This window comes from Mauremys reevesii, linkage group 8, assembly GCF_016161935.1.
Source record: "Mauremys reevesii isolate NIE-2019 linkage group 8, ASM1616193v1, whole genome shotgun sequence".
NCBI lineage: Eukaryota > Metazoa > Chordata > Testudines > Geoemydidae > Mauremys > Mauremys reevesii.
In genome coordinates, this window is record NC_052630.1 from 90,315,961 (window position 1) to 90,331,767 (window position 15,807).

The 15,807-nt window shown below is 39.6% G+C and overlaps 1 protein-coding gene across 24 annotated transcripts in view; it reads right to left on the minus strand.

Moving 5' to 3' along the window:
• The window catches only part of SGIP1 (SH3GL interacting endocytic adaptor 1), a 189,887-nt gene that overhangs the window by 112,315 nt on the left and 61,765 nt on the right, over window positions 1-15,807 (minus strand). For 2 of the 24 annotated variants that reach the window (XM_039485433.1, XM_039485428.1), the window contains exon 1: window positions 6,315-6,486. The exons of the other annotated variants lie outside the window; for them this stretch is intronic. In XM_039485433.1, coding sequence (XP_039341367.1) covers window positions 6,315-6,324 — 10 coding nt within the window. In that variant the 5' untranslated portion in view covers window positions 6,325-6,486. Of the gene's footprint in view, window positions 1-6,314; window positions 6,487-15,807 lie in introns of those variants that run through there. 24 annotated transcript variants of the gene reach the window in all.

Here is a 15,807-nt window from a genome sequence, read left to right on the forward strand (position 1 = left end):
TTTGTCTGGCGCCTGCCAGATGAAAAGGTTGGGGACCACTGCTGTACTCCATCTTAGAGCAATAATTTTCCACAGAGGCTTCTGAGCTCTGTTTGACCCAGTGAATTTCCAGGCTCATGGCAAAGGATATAAAAAAGACCTCTGAGATGTCTCTGTTTTTCCTCTTTCTGGCCCTAATTCTCTGGACTGTGGCTTTACAACTAAAAGGAGCATCTTGAACTATGGACTGCGGACCTTCCAATTTTTTAGAAGTTACCAGAGAGACTACAAGTCTATAACATCACTGTTACAAAGCTGATACAAGAACTTTGTAATTTCTGTATGTATATGATCTATTAACCATTTTTAACTTTTCTTTTTTTTAATAAACCTTTAGCTTTTAGTTACTAAAGGATTGGCAGTGGCGTGATTATAGGGTAAGAGCTGGGTTTTATATTGACCCTCTGTTTGATTAAATTGATTTTCATTGATGGTGAGATAAAGGCTGGAATGCCTAAGGAGACTGTATCTCTGACTTCCTCTTAAGTAGTGTGGTGAGACAGAAGTTTACTTTTGTTACTGGCTTGATATATCTAATGATGAATAACCACCAGTTGGGTGCGAGTCTACCTTTTTTCCTCAGCATTTTGTCCTGAATCTGGTATTCTCAGCTGTGACCCACTGAGGCACAGTGACATTTCCGAGAAAACATATCTTAAAAAACAATGAAAACAACTGTAGGCATCCTGCATCTATCTTTTCCAGTGCTGTTGGAACAATTTTTACAGTGGGGGTGTTGAAAGCCATTGAACCAAACTGTAAACCCTATACATGATGGACACCACTTCAAGCCAGGGAGTGCTGCAACACCCCAGTTTCATCACCCCTGATCTTTTCCCTAAGGCTTATCATTCCTTGGAGCTGGGAAGGCTTGACTTCTTTAGATTCCCTCCGAGAGTCTCTCACTCTCTGTTGTCTGTCTCACCAGTAGTTCGTGACGAGTGAAGCCTCCTTTTCCGCCTCTAAGACACATTTTAAGTCTTTAGTCTTCTTTTGCGCTCTAGACTCCAAGCTTGTCAAACTAGGTTTGCAACCAGTTGGAACAGGATCCTTAAAACTAATTGCTTGCTCCACTGTCTTTTAAGCACGTGCTTGGGGTTGCTTCTCTAGAACTTGTCTGGCTTTCCTATTAAGTTAGATCAATACATTAGGGTTGCCAATTTTGGTTGGAGGTATTCCTGGAGGTTTTATCACATGACATAATCTCTTATTAAAGATTAGTCTGTAATTCCTGGAGGCTCCATGGCAATCCTGGAGGGTTGGCAACCCTATAATACATTCACACAGGAAATTCTAATAACCCTCTGTAGTCATACAGCAACTTTACCTCACTGATCAGGTCAGTTACAATATTCATACCATTATTACATATCATTATTCAAATATTAGTACATATCAGCTCCATGACCAACACACTTACTTGCAATTAAGATCTCAGCTCATTTTTATAAGGCTATTCTATAATTTCAGTAACTATGTTCTGAATATATTGCTCTTCTAGTTTTGTTTTGTTTGTTTTTTGGGTCTGGGGGAGCTTTATTTGAAGGTCCTGCTATAAAGCTAGGGTTTTCTTTGACCTGCTTTATAGGATAGAGACTGAGGCATTATTTGCAGCAGATGATGTCAGTCACTGTTGATGACTAATATGCCAACAGACAGGTTAATGAGTATCATCATATGGATCTTATTTCTCTTTGTGTTCCTACGCGAAGAGCGTGATCAGTCTGAAGGCCTGGAAACTTGCTGTCTTGACATCAGAAGCAAAACATTTTAACCACCCTTTGTCTTGGTGCTAAGGGGTTAATGGTAGTGTATAAAAAGAAACAAATATCTTTACTGAGAAAGTGAAAATTATAAACTATAGCATGGCTTTTTTCCTATATTTGTTGACAGCTCTCTCAGCACAGGGACAGAGGATCTGAATGGCCACAGAGGATGGGTTATCCGCTCTCTCTTTGAAGTGGCCCTGCACATCTACATTTGAAATGCAGCAGTGGAGCAGCCTGTGGATGCTTGCACTCTTACTGGCTGTGCTGATCACTGTGGATATAAACAGAGGATTCAGTCTCTAGAGATACCAGCCAGGACTTTTCATTAGCATTAAGCTTTCACAATTGCATGCGTGGACCCACTCACATTTTCAAAGAGTTAAAAAAGTTGAAGAAAGAATCAGTGTTAACCTTTGGCAGCAAGACACTAGAATTCAAAACAGAGCATCTTCTTCTAGGCTAGCTCCATCATACAACCTAAGTAAAAATACTTTAGCAGATGCGTCTAGGGTGACCAGATAGCGGGTGTGAAAAATCAGGACGGGGATGGGGGTTAATAGGGGCCCATATGAAAAAAAAGCCCCAGATATCAGGACTGTCCCTATAAAATCGGGACATCTGGTCACCCTAGATGTGTCTGGAAAAGAAGACTGAGATCCTTATCTTTGCTCTGGTTTCTTTATGCCACACAAAAAAGGCTGGGAGCAGCATAAAGGGGACCTAAAAGTCCCAATGCCAGTCAGGGGAAGACTCCCCCCTGGTGCAGACACTGAGGAAAATAGCCATAAGGTTGCATCCTGAGGATTCTCATAGCCTTGGTGTAGGGGGGATGCAGTGTCCCATATGGTGGTTCCAGGGAGGTGATTTAAGTTAGGCCTAGGGCCACTTCTGTTCCCAAAGCAGCCCATGATTGGGAGGATGCCAAAGGTGGCTTAAAGCCACTACAGTACCCCTTCTCCCAGTGGTGCAATTTTTGTGAATCTCAGACTCTCCCCCTGAATTGCCACTAACACTGCATGAATACTATATTAACAGCAGTTAGTCAGAACAAATTAACATTAAGTCTTCGCTAAACAATTGTTTCATTTGCCTTTACCTAAGCATGTATGATGTCAAATCACTGCAATACAGAGCATCCTTCTACTAACATGTGGGGGCTCTTTTCAAAATACAACACACAATTAGTATGTAGTGCAAAAATCTTCAACATAAGTAAATAAAATATATAATACCAAGCTTTCATTCTGCAAAAATTTAAACAAAGTCTTCTGTATCCAATATAATTGTAAATGCGTGTCAGTGTTCTAAAACTAGCATCTCACAAAATGCATTTTCATTTCCTGCATTCTCTTGGGAAGTGTTTCCTTAACGCTTATAATAAATTTCATAGAACAACGGTCTAGCCTCCAGCCAGAGAAACCACATCAGTGGGCCTAATACAGTAGGTGACAATGACAAAGTTGGATATAGCATCCAAACACCATTAAAAATAGCAGAATGGTGGTGAGAAAAGTGATTCAGTATCCTGTTAACATCAAATACCTGAGGGGAAGAATTTTAAATCCATGTCCATAGTTATGGGATTCCCTGCCCTCCGAGATGTGTTCTCTGAGGATTTCATATGCTGTTGACTTGAGGTACATTAATGCTTCACCTTTGAATGTTCTAGCAATTGCATGCTCTGGTCCCCATTAAAAGTCAACATTTACTACCTATTAATTCTAAGTGACAATTCTGAGGAAAGGGGGCAGGAGTAAATGTTGGCTTTTCAGTGGCAGTCACCACGCTCCATTTTCTGAACTCTTCATTATCCCCACCTTTTTAAATGCATAGTGAAGATGGGGTGAGGGAAGGGATTTTTTTTCCCCCAACAAGATTTGAAGACAAGGCCACAGTTTTCCTTAATAATAATGGAAGTTGGGTACACTAGGGATCAAATTGTTTCTTTAGGTGTCTAACTCCTTTACAAGATTGTGTGCTAACTATACAACTAAGGGTCACCTGAGAAAGTGAAGGAAGATACCATGAAATGTCTCAGGATATCTAGTTACATGAGAAGACAAAGTTTTCACATTGTCTGCCTGCATTATATTCAAAATAGCTTATTCAGGCTCTTTCAAAGAGCATAGCACATCACAGTTCCAGGAAAGAATGCTTACAAGACTAATAGCAAAGGAACAAGGAAGATAAAAAAGAAAACCTTAAAATTGTTGTGATAATGCATTGACTATGGATTGGGATAGTGGGAGCACAAGATGACCAAGTCCATTTATTTGCCTCAAGGGCCTTCACATTCCTCATTCTAGGGGAAGGTTAAAATATAGAATTAGATATATTTTTGACAGCTATCTAGATTTGGTAGTATAGTAAGAATGGTGTGTGGGCAAGATCCCCTTGGGGAGCTCCACACAGCTAAAAAATAGGCCTTGATATGTCTGGACAAAGGGACCACTTGTGGTGATCCACCAATAACCTACACAGATGATCTGCAAGCATATTCTGAGCCCCAAGTGGTGGACTGCTTTCAGAAGTATAGATCTCTGCCACCCAGCCCCTGAAGGAGTCTGAGCTACAGTCTGGTGTACTGGACCACATAAGTGTGTCCCAGAAGCCTTAAACAGTTTCTCACCGTGCTGAGAGGACAAGCCTTTAAGTCCAGAATGAGGCTATGCATTGCATGACACCTTGCCTGAGATAGTAAGGCCCTAGCCATTGTCAAGTCCAGGACCACACTAATAAACTCTATTTTCTGTTCTGGCAACAGGAGGCCTAGTGCATCAAAGGTGGATTGGATTATGTGAATGCTGACTACCACCTGCACAGAAAAGGACTGCATCATGACTTATTCTACACCCAGTGTAAATTTAGGCTCTAGATTAATAAACATATTATGACTGAAAAAAGTGGACATGTCCTATTCATTTTGGAAGCAGACTTTCAAATACTGTAGCAAGGAAGACAGCGTGGCTGGTTGTCCTAATTCAGGGTCTAAGGGTGGAAAGCCAGGGTCTCAGTAATTAAGTTACTGCAGCCCTCAATTTTTATGCAGGGAGGGATAGCTCAGTGGTTTGAGCATTAGAAGTCTATGAGTCTATTAGCATGCTAAACCCAGGATTGTGAGTTCAATCCTTGAGGGAGCCACCTAGGGATCTGGGGCAAAATCAGTACTTGGTCCTGCTAGTGAAAGCAGGGGGCTAGACTCAATGACCTTTCAGAGTCCCTTCCAGTTCTATGAGATAGGTATATCTTCATATATTATTAATTAATTTAAATAGCACAATGATTTACTCATTCAGTAGTTTTCAAAGACATGGCCCATTATGGATCTATACCAATCCTTGGATCAAATCATGTAACCAGACCTCTTTAATAGGCTTATTAACTGAAAAAAAAATACCAAAAATATGATCAGAATCTAAACAGGGAACATGGCAACATGATATAGTCAATTTATAACTGAACTCATTTACAAGTATAATTGCAGATGTTACACAACAAGGGTAAGAGAAAGAAAGATGATTAAAAACACTGGAATGAATGTATGATCTCAGTTACATTTTTTAGTGCACCTAGACAAGAAATATGGATCAACAGTCAAGAACTCATCTAAAACTACAGATCAGGGCTTGACTGCATGGGCAGAAGTTTTTGAGCAGTCTTCAAAATTCTACCCGAGCGATGCACTTGGAAGATACTGTGTGCATGAGTGTGTGTATTTACATAGACATACATGCAACCTGAATTTATCATTTGACAAATACTGTGCATGGCCCCAGTCTTGTAAGCAGATCTCTTTGCGTGATCAGGGCTTAAGTACATACTATATATAACATATAATTACTATCAAATTAATCTTTTCCCCCCATCACCACCCTCCAACCAAAAAATCCACCATTTTCATAAAAAAATCATTACACAGGTGCCAGAATGGGATGGGGAAGGGAGGCTGAAATATGCAAATACAATATTACTTATCTAAGCTATGTGATTGGATTCACTTCCATATTTTAAATTATTTCTGGTTAAAACATACACCAAAGCCATCAAACTAGTTTTAACCTCTTATCTTCTAGATTCTCTCTCAGCTCAGTGTATTAGTAACACATGAAGAGTATTCACCACCCCAACACACACACACACACACACACACGTTCTGAAGATTCCTGAACCCTATTATCTTATACAACACTGAAATGCTTAAATAACGCCTTCGCCGCCCCCCTGAGGTTAGTGATTAGAAAACAGAATGTCAGGAGACTTGGGCGCTATTTCCAGCTCTGTCGTGGGTTTAATCTGTGCCCCTGTTTCCCCAAACTGGAGTTAATAATGCTTATCTAGTTCACAGAGTGTTGAACTTGTTAACATTAATTAAAGCTTCACAAGGTGTTCGGAGTCCATGGTGGGGGGGGAGGGGTCCTACAGAAGTGTCAAGTACTATGCCTGTGATTACTACTACGCTCACCCTCCCTTCTCCACCATTTAGAGGCAATCAGCAAATTTCTTTACCTTTTTTCATGGTGTTTCTTCTAAATGACTCCAACAAACCAAAGATTCATCCTAACATTCGTAGCACTAGATTAGCTATTGGCCAGCTCAGTCTGCTTCCAGTCGCATGTAGTCACTACCTTATACATCCAGCTGACTGTAGTTTTCTCCACTCAAGCAGCTCACTCTATTCCAGTCCATCTTACTGACCTTGTGTAATGCTGCAGCTTTCATAACTGTAGGTGCACTATGTTCATTGCTCTCCCTTCCCCACCCCCACATCAGCTCTTGTGTTACACTCTCAAGTGTTACGTAATTGTGGAGGCATGTTCTCTGTCTTACTAAACTATTTGCCTTTCCTGTGGTTCACCGGCAACAGATATTGTGCTATGGAAACTACAGTTCAACACAATTGTATTAAATCACTACATGCAGCTGACTCCTCTGTTCTGCACCTAATGAGTTCTCCCAGTTTCTTTCATCATTGCTGAAGCCAAACGGATCAGTTTGTAGTTCCTGGATATTCCCTATGGGTAAACTGCTTTTTAAGTCAACCTGCCTTAGTATCATTCAATACATTTTCAGATTTCAAGGCTACACTGCTCATTAAAAGGTCTACAGTGCCAATCAACAACAGAGTTGCCATCACTGTTGTCACAGTTATTTTATATTCTAAGTATAATTAAAAACGTTAGTGTCTCAGCTGCCATAGTGGGGTAACTGTTGGCAAATGTGGGCTTTTTAATGATAACCCCAGTATCTGCCAATTTGTTTTGTCACTTGTAAGAATTCAGAGATGTCTCTGATTTGAATTTCAGTATGATTTTATCAGGCTTCGGATTTTGCAAATATTTTTCCATTTGTTTTGGCATGAGCCTGATTTCCTCTGACATATTTCCTAGTCAAGGAAGAAGAAAATATGTCTGGCATTTGCTGTCTATCTTCCTCTGTGAAGACTGAAATAAATAATTCATTATATTTCTTTTTACCAGTGTCTATCTTCTCTGTCAATAATTACCTTGGTTATCCCCTTGAGGAGCTACTTTAAAAATGTCTTGTTGACTTGACTGGCTGTTCAATTTTCCCTTCTTTCTCAAAGTTTCCTTTTCTTACCACATTTAGACTTATTTTTTATTATTTCCCAGAACATATTCAAACTCCCTGTCCCAGTAAGTGCAACAATTCATCACCTATATAGGCTTCCTTCATATGCCCACCAGAGCACTCATACTTGTGAAATTTGTTTGGGTATGTGTCAAGACTTCTAGATTTTCCCTAATCAAGCAACAAGGATTTTTTCACATGAGTTGTGATGACAAGCACCTAGAAGATATGACATTAAGTATTATGGTTTGACCAACCTGAGCATTTCTTCCTGATTTACTGATTCCATCACCTGAATTATTCAATACTTGGTGCACTACCTATACCAGCTGTAAATCAAGTAATGGGTGTCCAGAGGAGGACTCTTGAATTTTACCCCTCTCCGTCAGCTTTAAATACTCTTAAACATTTAACGAAAAGGCACAGTTCTTACAATTTATCTATTGATTCTTGTATATAAAGGCAGTCTATAAAAATGTAACAACTATTAAAAGGATAAACTGGACCATTGTTCTTTGGCAAAGAAAAAGCACGGGAACAAAACTCACACTGCAGTCATGTATTTGAAACATATGACTGCTAAAGCTTGGGGAGTGGAGGCAAAAGGCAGAGGGAAGGAAGGTCCAACATGCTCAGTGACATCAACTTACATTTTATCTGACGTTTACTATTCTCATTTCAGTGGGAGTTGAGGCTATAGATTGGGACTAGCTACCAACAAAAAATTTTAGCCATAAAGTGTAAATCTTTCAGGGTTGTCCTGTAACTTACTGAAGTAGAATTCTACAAGGCACCTCCCAACAGGGAATCTAAAGGAGAAAATTTCCAAAACAAGTCATCCCGTGGTAAATTATTTTTCAATGTGGGTTATTCCTGTTGACCACTATTCCTATTGTAGTCATCTATTCATTCCATGCCCATCACCATGGGATCTGAACAGCCACAGTCTTCTACATGTTACCATCAGACTCACTCCTGCAAACACCTTTACTACTTTGACAGCTTCAAAATATTACACCAATGGGGGGGGGGGAGAGAGAGAGAGAGAGAAACCCTTAAAAAGTTTTATTACATCATGTTATTGATTACCTCTAGTGGAAGGACTGCAGCAAATATAACTACATGGCCTAACAGCGATCAACAATTTGAGTTTTACACACACACACACACACACACCCCTCTACCGTCTTTCTCCCCTGTAGGGATCTCTTAATTTTGATCAACAGCTTTATAAAATGCTGGTAAGATGAGAGATGAAAATGTTTGAATTATAGAATATTAGGGTTGGAAGGGACTTCAGGAGGTCTTCTAGTCCAACCCCTTGCTGAAAGCAGGGCCAATCCCCTGATTTTTACCCAGTTCCCCAAATGGCCCCCTCAAGGATTGAACTGGGTTTAGCAGGCCAATGCTCAAACCACTGAGCTATCCCCCTTGTGTAGCTTGAATGTGTACAGCATCTCTGAAGATTCATGCAATACAAGAATGAAGCAATGCTGGCCAGTCAAGTATTCAGATTTGGTTTGGGATACAGGGAGTTGCATTGCCTGGAGAGATCCGGGGTTTGTGTTGCTTGCCCACTTTTCACAAGTGGATTCTCTTTAGTCAAAGAAGCCGATTACTGAACACCTTTTCCTTAAGAAGCCTGAAAGTTAGCAGGCTCTTTAGTTTGAAAAATTTCTCTTAAAAAACTATGGCACCCATGCCCACTCGCTAAGCTGAGAATTGGCCCAACGTGACTATGCAGCTTGTTGGCATATACATGATTTTTAAGTCTTAGTTTCAAGTAGTAATGAATATGATTAATACTTCAGATGTGACTCAGCTGTGCATGTGGCTAGAGAATGAAGGCTACATTTGGTAATGAAGCAAGTAGAATTCCATTATTAAACTACTGGTAAGTGTGAGAATAAAACTGCAGTTCTCAAAGGAAGCCAAGCCTGTCTAAATATGAATCACTAAGCAGCGCTATCACATAATGTCTCGAATTTGTCTTTCGGCAACAAAGATGGAGAAGAGACAGACGTGCAATTTTCACTTAAGAGCGTAACCTTTCAAATTTCATGAGCTAAGCAGGGTGAGGGCATGGCAAAACTTAAAACGAGACTCCTTAAATGAGAGCCTAGGGGTGCTTTTGTCCCATTGCAGGATACAACTAATGTGCATTACTACTTGTAGTTAATGGGAGTTCTTCATATCCCATAGGAGCTGGGGGTAATAAGGCCCCAGGTGCAGCAGGAAGTGATTCTGGTGACTGAAGGCCTGATCCTGAAAGTTGATGAACCCTCTCACTGAATTAAATGAGAGTTACATACGCTCACCATCTCTCTCCAGGCACTCTTCCTTGTGAGTAAGTACTGAACCAGTGCTGTAGCAAGAGCTTAAAGTCTCAGAATCAAAGGGGAGACTGAGGTTGTATAGGTTAAATTCTAATTTTTGTTTTGAAATGCGATGGCAATGGGCTGTCAAATTCCAACCTTAGCAGGCTTTGAGGAAGAAGTGGATTTTCAGGAGGGATTTGAAAAATAGAGGGAAGGAACCTGGTACACTGGGAGAGGGAAACTGTTCAAGGGGTAGCATGAAAGATATGGGTGCTGAGTCAGGAGCAGACAGACAGAGGACATGAAGACAGCAGTGAGAAACAATTATTGTGTACCTAAAGAAATTAAGAAAACAAAAAAGAGTTTAAAAACCCTCAGATTTTCATAAAGCTACACTGTAGTACTGCACTTTGATTATTAGAATCTACCACAAAAGCTAGAATTGGAGAAGAGGCAGGAAATCAGTAAATACTGATAAAAACGTGCTCATATGTAGCAATATAGTTCGTATGATCTAAGTAAGGCATTTGTTTACATTAAATTGAACCAGGGTCAAATTTTTCTGACTTAGGATCCAAAGTCCATGGATCCTAAGTCAAAAAAACCATATCTGAAGAAGGGCCTTAGACCTTTTTGAAATTTGACCTGGGTTTACCAAGTTGCTAGTAGAGGATATTATATACTGGTTTTACCAGATTTACTCTCACCACTTTCTCTCTTACGTAACATGATACATTGCTAGGATATAATGTAATGTAAAACGTGGAGAATTTAGGAAGATTGGGAGAGTCAGGGATACAGCTGGCAGATGCATAATAAAGTTAAGTGAGCGTTACTGCTTTCCTTACCTCTTCCTTTTTCACCTTAGAACGGGAATCCTGCAATTTTCATTAGTGAATTTGAAAAGATATGACAAAACTATTCTCTGCAATTGATATTCTACTTGACTAGATCTCTCAGGCAACCACTGGGCCACATCACACAACTTGATTGAAGCATATGTTTAATTAAAGCCAGTTGAAATTAAAGCTTTTGTATTTTTGCAATGGATAGAAAAATATTAAAAAATCTAAACCAGATGGCTTCATGTCGACTACAGAACTGATGAAGACAGAGCATATGTTATTAGCAAGAGTCACATAATACATGCATTGTGGGACTCTTCCATGTTTCAAACAATAGCACAAGAAAAGCTGGTGTGCTTTGATAACGGTACCTTATTTTGTCACTCCATGCTGATCTTTCAGTTTTAGTAATCTAAGTGGAACTCTAAATGTGGAAAACATGCAGATGTGGAATTCTGTTCTCCTTGAAGGATGGAAAAACCTTGGCAGTTTAGCAGTGAAGTTGCTGGCTGCTCCCTAATGCATAGATTATTCCAGATATCAGATTCAGCAGTACAGATCTGAGGGCAAAGTAAAGCCTAAGTCCTATTTTGGGGGAAATGGGAGGAGAGAAAGGTGGAGGATGGAGACGGAAAGGGAAAGGAAGAAGAAAAAAAATCAGTTGAAAGATGTCCCTGCATGATATGCATTATTGGTTTCAATCTTGTAACTATTGAACAAGTGTCCTTATCACAAAAAGAATCATAAGTCGCACCCTGGCTCACAGTCTCACCTGAGAGGTCAAAGACTAGAAGGAACTGAATTAACTCCCTTATTTCTTCAGGTGGTCCATGCAGGGACAGTGGGAGGAAGCTTATAATTACTCAACCGGTGGAAGGAATGTGATCTCCGAGCCTCGCAATTTGGCACCTTTCAAAAATACTAAATGTGATGTTTTTTAAAAGCAAGTCTTACCTGTGAAATTCACACATCCCACTGCCTGATTAGTTTATACTGTCATCAAATAGGCTGTAGACTTAATATTCAGACTGAGATTTTTCATGTGTTAGTGAATTTTTAGAGATTAGGTTGCAAGAACAACATTTATTCTTGCAAACAGTTACAGTAAACATTGCTCTGGCTAATATATACACACAGCTAATCCCAAAAAAATTAAGATTGAGAGACATTTGTTCTTTCCCAATACCTAACAAAGAGCTAAAAATCTGGTCATGTTATAGAAGCGGCTTGTGCTACATTTTAGACAAACAGAAAATAAGGAGTATTCAGAAAAGGTACATTGATTTTCTAAAAGTTTACTGGAGTTGTATGAGGGAGTCCATTTCTGATGTGATATACTGTATGTGCATACGGACATTGTACAGTACTCATCTTTAGTAAAGATTAATTTAGGTAAAGCATAAAGCTGCTCATGTGCTCCAGTTTCCTTCCTCCTTTCCTGGAGGTAGGAATTTCCTTCTTTTCCTCCCCATTTCCCATGCTCTGCCCCATCCTCCCTTTTTAAAAATTGTTTATATTGATCATTGTGGGAAAGCTAAAGCAGGTTGTTTGTTTGGAAAGCAAAGAGATCCATGGCCATTCTAACCTGCTTCTGAAGGACAAGCTACCAATAAAGTTGTGTCCCCAATCTCTCACAAATGGATAGTTCCTGAGGAATTTATCTGTCCAAGGAAACAGTGGACTCAGAGAAGTAGTTTCTTGGCTTAGACTAGTACTATGGAGAGTGTTACAGATGAAAACGAGGACCTTGAACTTGACTCTGTATTCAGTGGGGAGCCAGCCAGTGTAGCAGAGCACTGGGGCAACATGTATATCTATGTAACTGATAGTAAGGATCACTCATTCTCCAGGGACTAGCCATAACTGAAGGGTGTTTTAGAACATTTCTGGTAACTTCCCTCAGATAACTTAAGAAAATCTCTCCTTTCTTTCCTGCCCCTTCCACTGGCGTGCCTATTTTCTTCCTTTTCTTCCACAGCCTCTCCACTAGGGTGAGGAACTTTGCTTTCTGATAGCCAGTCTCCTCTTGCAACCCATACTTTGTGAACAGAATCCCAGTGCATGGGGGTGTTCCTTCTGACTATATGATGTTTTCCTACAGTCGAACTCTTCCCAAAATCATGATATCTTCCTGGGACATGATAGATGAGGTAGCTGCCTATTCAGTCTCTCTCTACAGCCACCTCTGGAATCAATGGCAATGCTTTGTGCTCAGACAGAATTCACATTTTCAATACACATACAAACAGCCTGATTAATCCTCAACACCTTTAAGAATTTGATAATTACTAGCCTATTTTTACAGATTGGGGAAAATGGCATAGGTGAAGTGACTAACCTAAGGCCACCCAACAAGTTAGTGTCAGTTCCAAAATTAGAACCCAGAACATAAAGATTTAGAATCAGGATTCCACATAACTGTTGTTTAATATAATCAACAACAGAAAAGAGGCTTGTTTTGATGTTCCTTTTTTATAAGGAACTTCAAAAGCAAATACATTTGAAAATTGTATTGAAGAGTTATTGCTTTAAAAAATGCCCTTATTCAAATCATGCTACACAGGTAGAGACAATTCTCTAAAAGCTTTGCTTTCAGTAAAATCTGCAAACATTTGAATAGGACTTTTTGGCCCCCAAACTTAAATTTAAACCTCATTTGTTGGTCAGTTATTCCATTATGTACCGTTTCCTGTAAAAAACTAGCTGCAGACATTTTCCATCACAAGAAACCTTAGGAACCATTAACAAGCCACCTAAGATCAATTAACCCAGCTTTTGGACACACATCAAGTAGCACTGAGGTCACAATTCATTGGGTCTCCTGATATATTTTTAGAATGAGAGAAAGCTCTTGTGAGGTCCAGAGGGCTCACCTGCAGGAGGCTAATTGCTTTAAGATATACCCAAATGTGCAAAAAGTGATTTTAAAAATCAATATTTGACTTGCAGAACCTTAAAAACCATCTACAGTGCAACAGGCTCATGGCATAATTGGTCTTTTCTGGGTTTTGCAGCATTATATATTTAATATTAGGCAACAATAAAATCACTGTCTAGACCAAGGGTAGGCAACCTATGGCACATGTGCCGAAGGCGGCACGCGAGCTGATTTTCAGTGGCACTCACACTGCCCGGGTCCTGGCCACTAGTCCGGGGGGCTCTTCATTTTAATTTAATTTGAAATGAAGCTTCTTGAACATTTTAAAAACCTTATTTACTTTACATAAAAATAGTTTAGTTATATAATATAGAAAAATTTTAATGTATTACTGGCACACGAACCCTAAATTAGAGTGAATAAATGAAGAATCGGCACACCACTGCTGAAAGGTTGCCCACCCCGGTCTAGACAGTAAACTTATTCATTAAGCCATTATGTTTAGCTTCATCACAAGGAATTTGTACTTCTTATAGTTGTCACACATATATTCAACACTGAGAGTAATTAAGCAATGGAACACCTTACTAAATGTTGTGGTGGACTTCCATCACTGGACATTTTAAAATCAAGAACGGATGTTTTTCTAAAAACTGTTCTGACTCAAACACAACTTTTAGACTTGACACAGAATTTATTCAGGGAAACCCCATGCAGGAGGTCAGACAAGATGACCACAGAAGTCTCTTCTGGCCTTAGAATCTATTAATTCAGTTGCTCCCCCAACAAAAACTAGAACAAGATCACTTTTCTGAAGCCATAGCACCACAGATTGTGCCAGATCTTATCTGATCTCACAACCTATGCAAAATTGAGCCTTGTCGGTACCATGTGGGAGACTACAAAGGAAAAAGTAATAATGAGAAATATATTAATCTTTTATACCCCAGACTTCAGCTGCTATTCAGTTTCCCACAGCACACAGTATGCAGCTTTGCTTACACTCCTACTCCCTCCTCTTTATTAAATTTATCACCGTGAGTTTATTTTTCATCATTCACTTTTCAGATTTAGAATGGTTTGGCACCTTCAGGGGAGAGATGAGTCAGGAACTTGTCAGTGGTAATGAGCCAGTTTGGGGTTATGTATTTTTAACCCTCCCTCTGGCCCCATCTGCATGCTTTCCTTTTCAAAACAAAAGCACAAAGCCTTCATTGGTACAAAGTGAAGGTAAACTATTTAAGTGCTAAGAAATCAGGATAGGATATATTCAGTGAAGATATTAACCTTAACTCCTTACATTGCATGTATGCATTACAGTTAGGGATACTGGTTCACTCATCAAACTGAGCCAGAAATTTTGAAGGTCTAATCCAGTCCAAGTAACTCCTCCCACTCCGTTTTGGGGATAGGATCTGAGCCCTTAACTGCCGAAGCAGCTCTTTTCTAGGTGTTGACAAGTAGTGATGCCCACAGATACCCAGCACAGTTTCATGCACCCAAATTGCTTATCCTTTGGTGCTTCATATCAGCGCCATTGGGAAAGTTCATCACCTTTTGACCGTAGCAAAACAGCCACAGAAGCATCTCAACAAAGCCTTCCATCACCAAGACAACAAGGGCTTAAGTGGTACTGTAGGAAATGGGAGAGATGTCGCCTCAAAACAAGTTTTAACACCAAGAACTTTTGTAAATGTGAATGCAGAGGCGCGCACAGGAATTTAAATTTGACTGCTTTGGGGGGGGCTCATTCTGTGCCCCACCCATGGCCTCGGGGCTGGAGGATCTCTGTGCCCTCGCCATGGCCCCTGCTTGGCTCCCCTTGTGCACACCTCTGTGTGAATGCATGTAGCTGAGTAATGCATTCAATCTTACCAAATGAGCATGCTGTGCCACTACATACACATTACAGGACTATATGATACAATACCTATTATAAGGCACATATGCATGGAAGAGAGTTAATTTGGTGTGGGCCTCTCACTATGATTTTTGTATAAATTGTCAACCCAAACTTTACATTAAAATATTTAAGATGTGCTATCTAGATAGTTCCATTTGCAGTAAAATATCTACATGTATTATGAACTCATCTTTTTTCTTTTTAATTTATATAGCATTTACAGAGGAATATTGAAAATGTTCATATTCTGTGATTTTTATGTAGCACACAAAGAATATTAAACAATTGTCAGATAACATGTGTTAGCATCTAAATTATTTTGTCTCTAAGATTTTAAGAATTACACTGAAATGTTTATGTTCCTCCACAAATAAAGCTTGTTTATTACAGTTATAATACTGTTATAAGTATTAAATTAATTCAAATCAATGGTTAAGATGTGCATGACAGAACAAAAAGGCAGAAG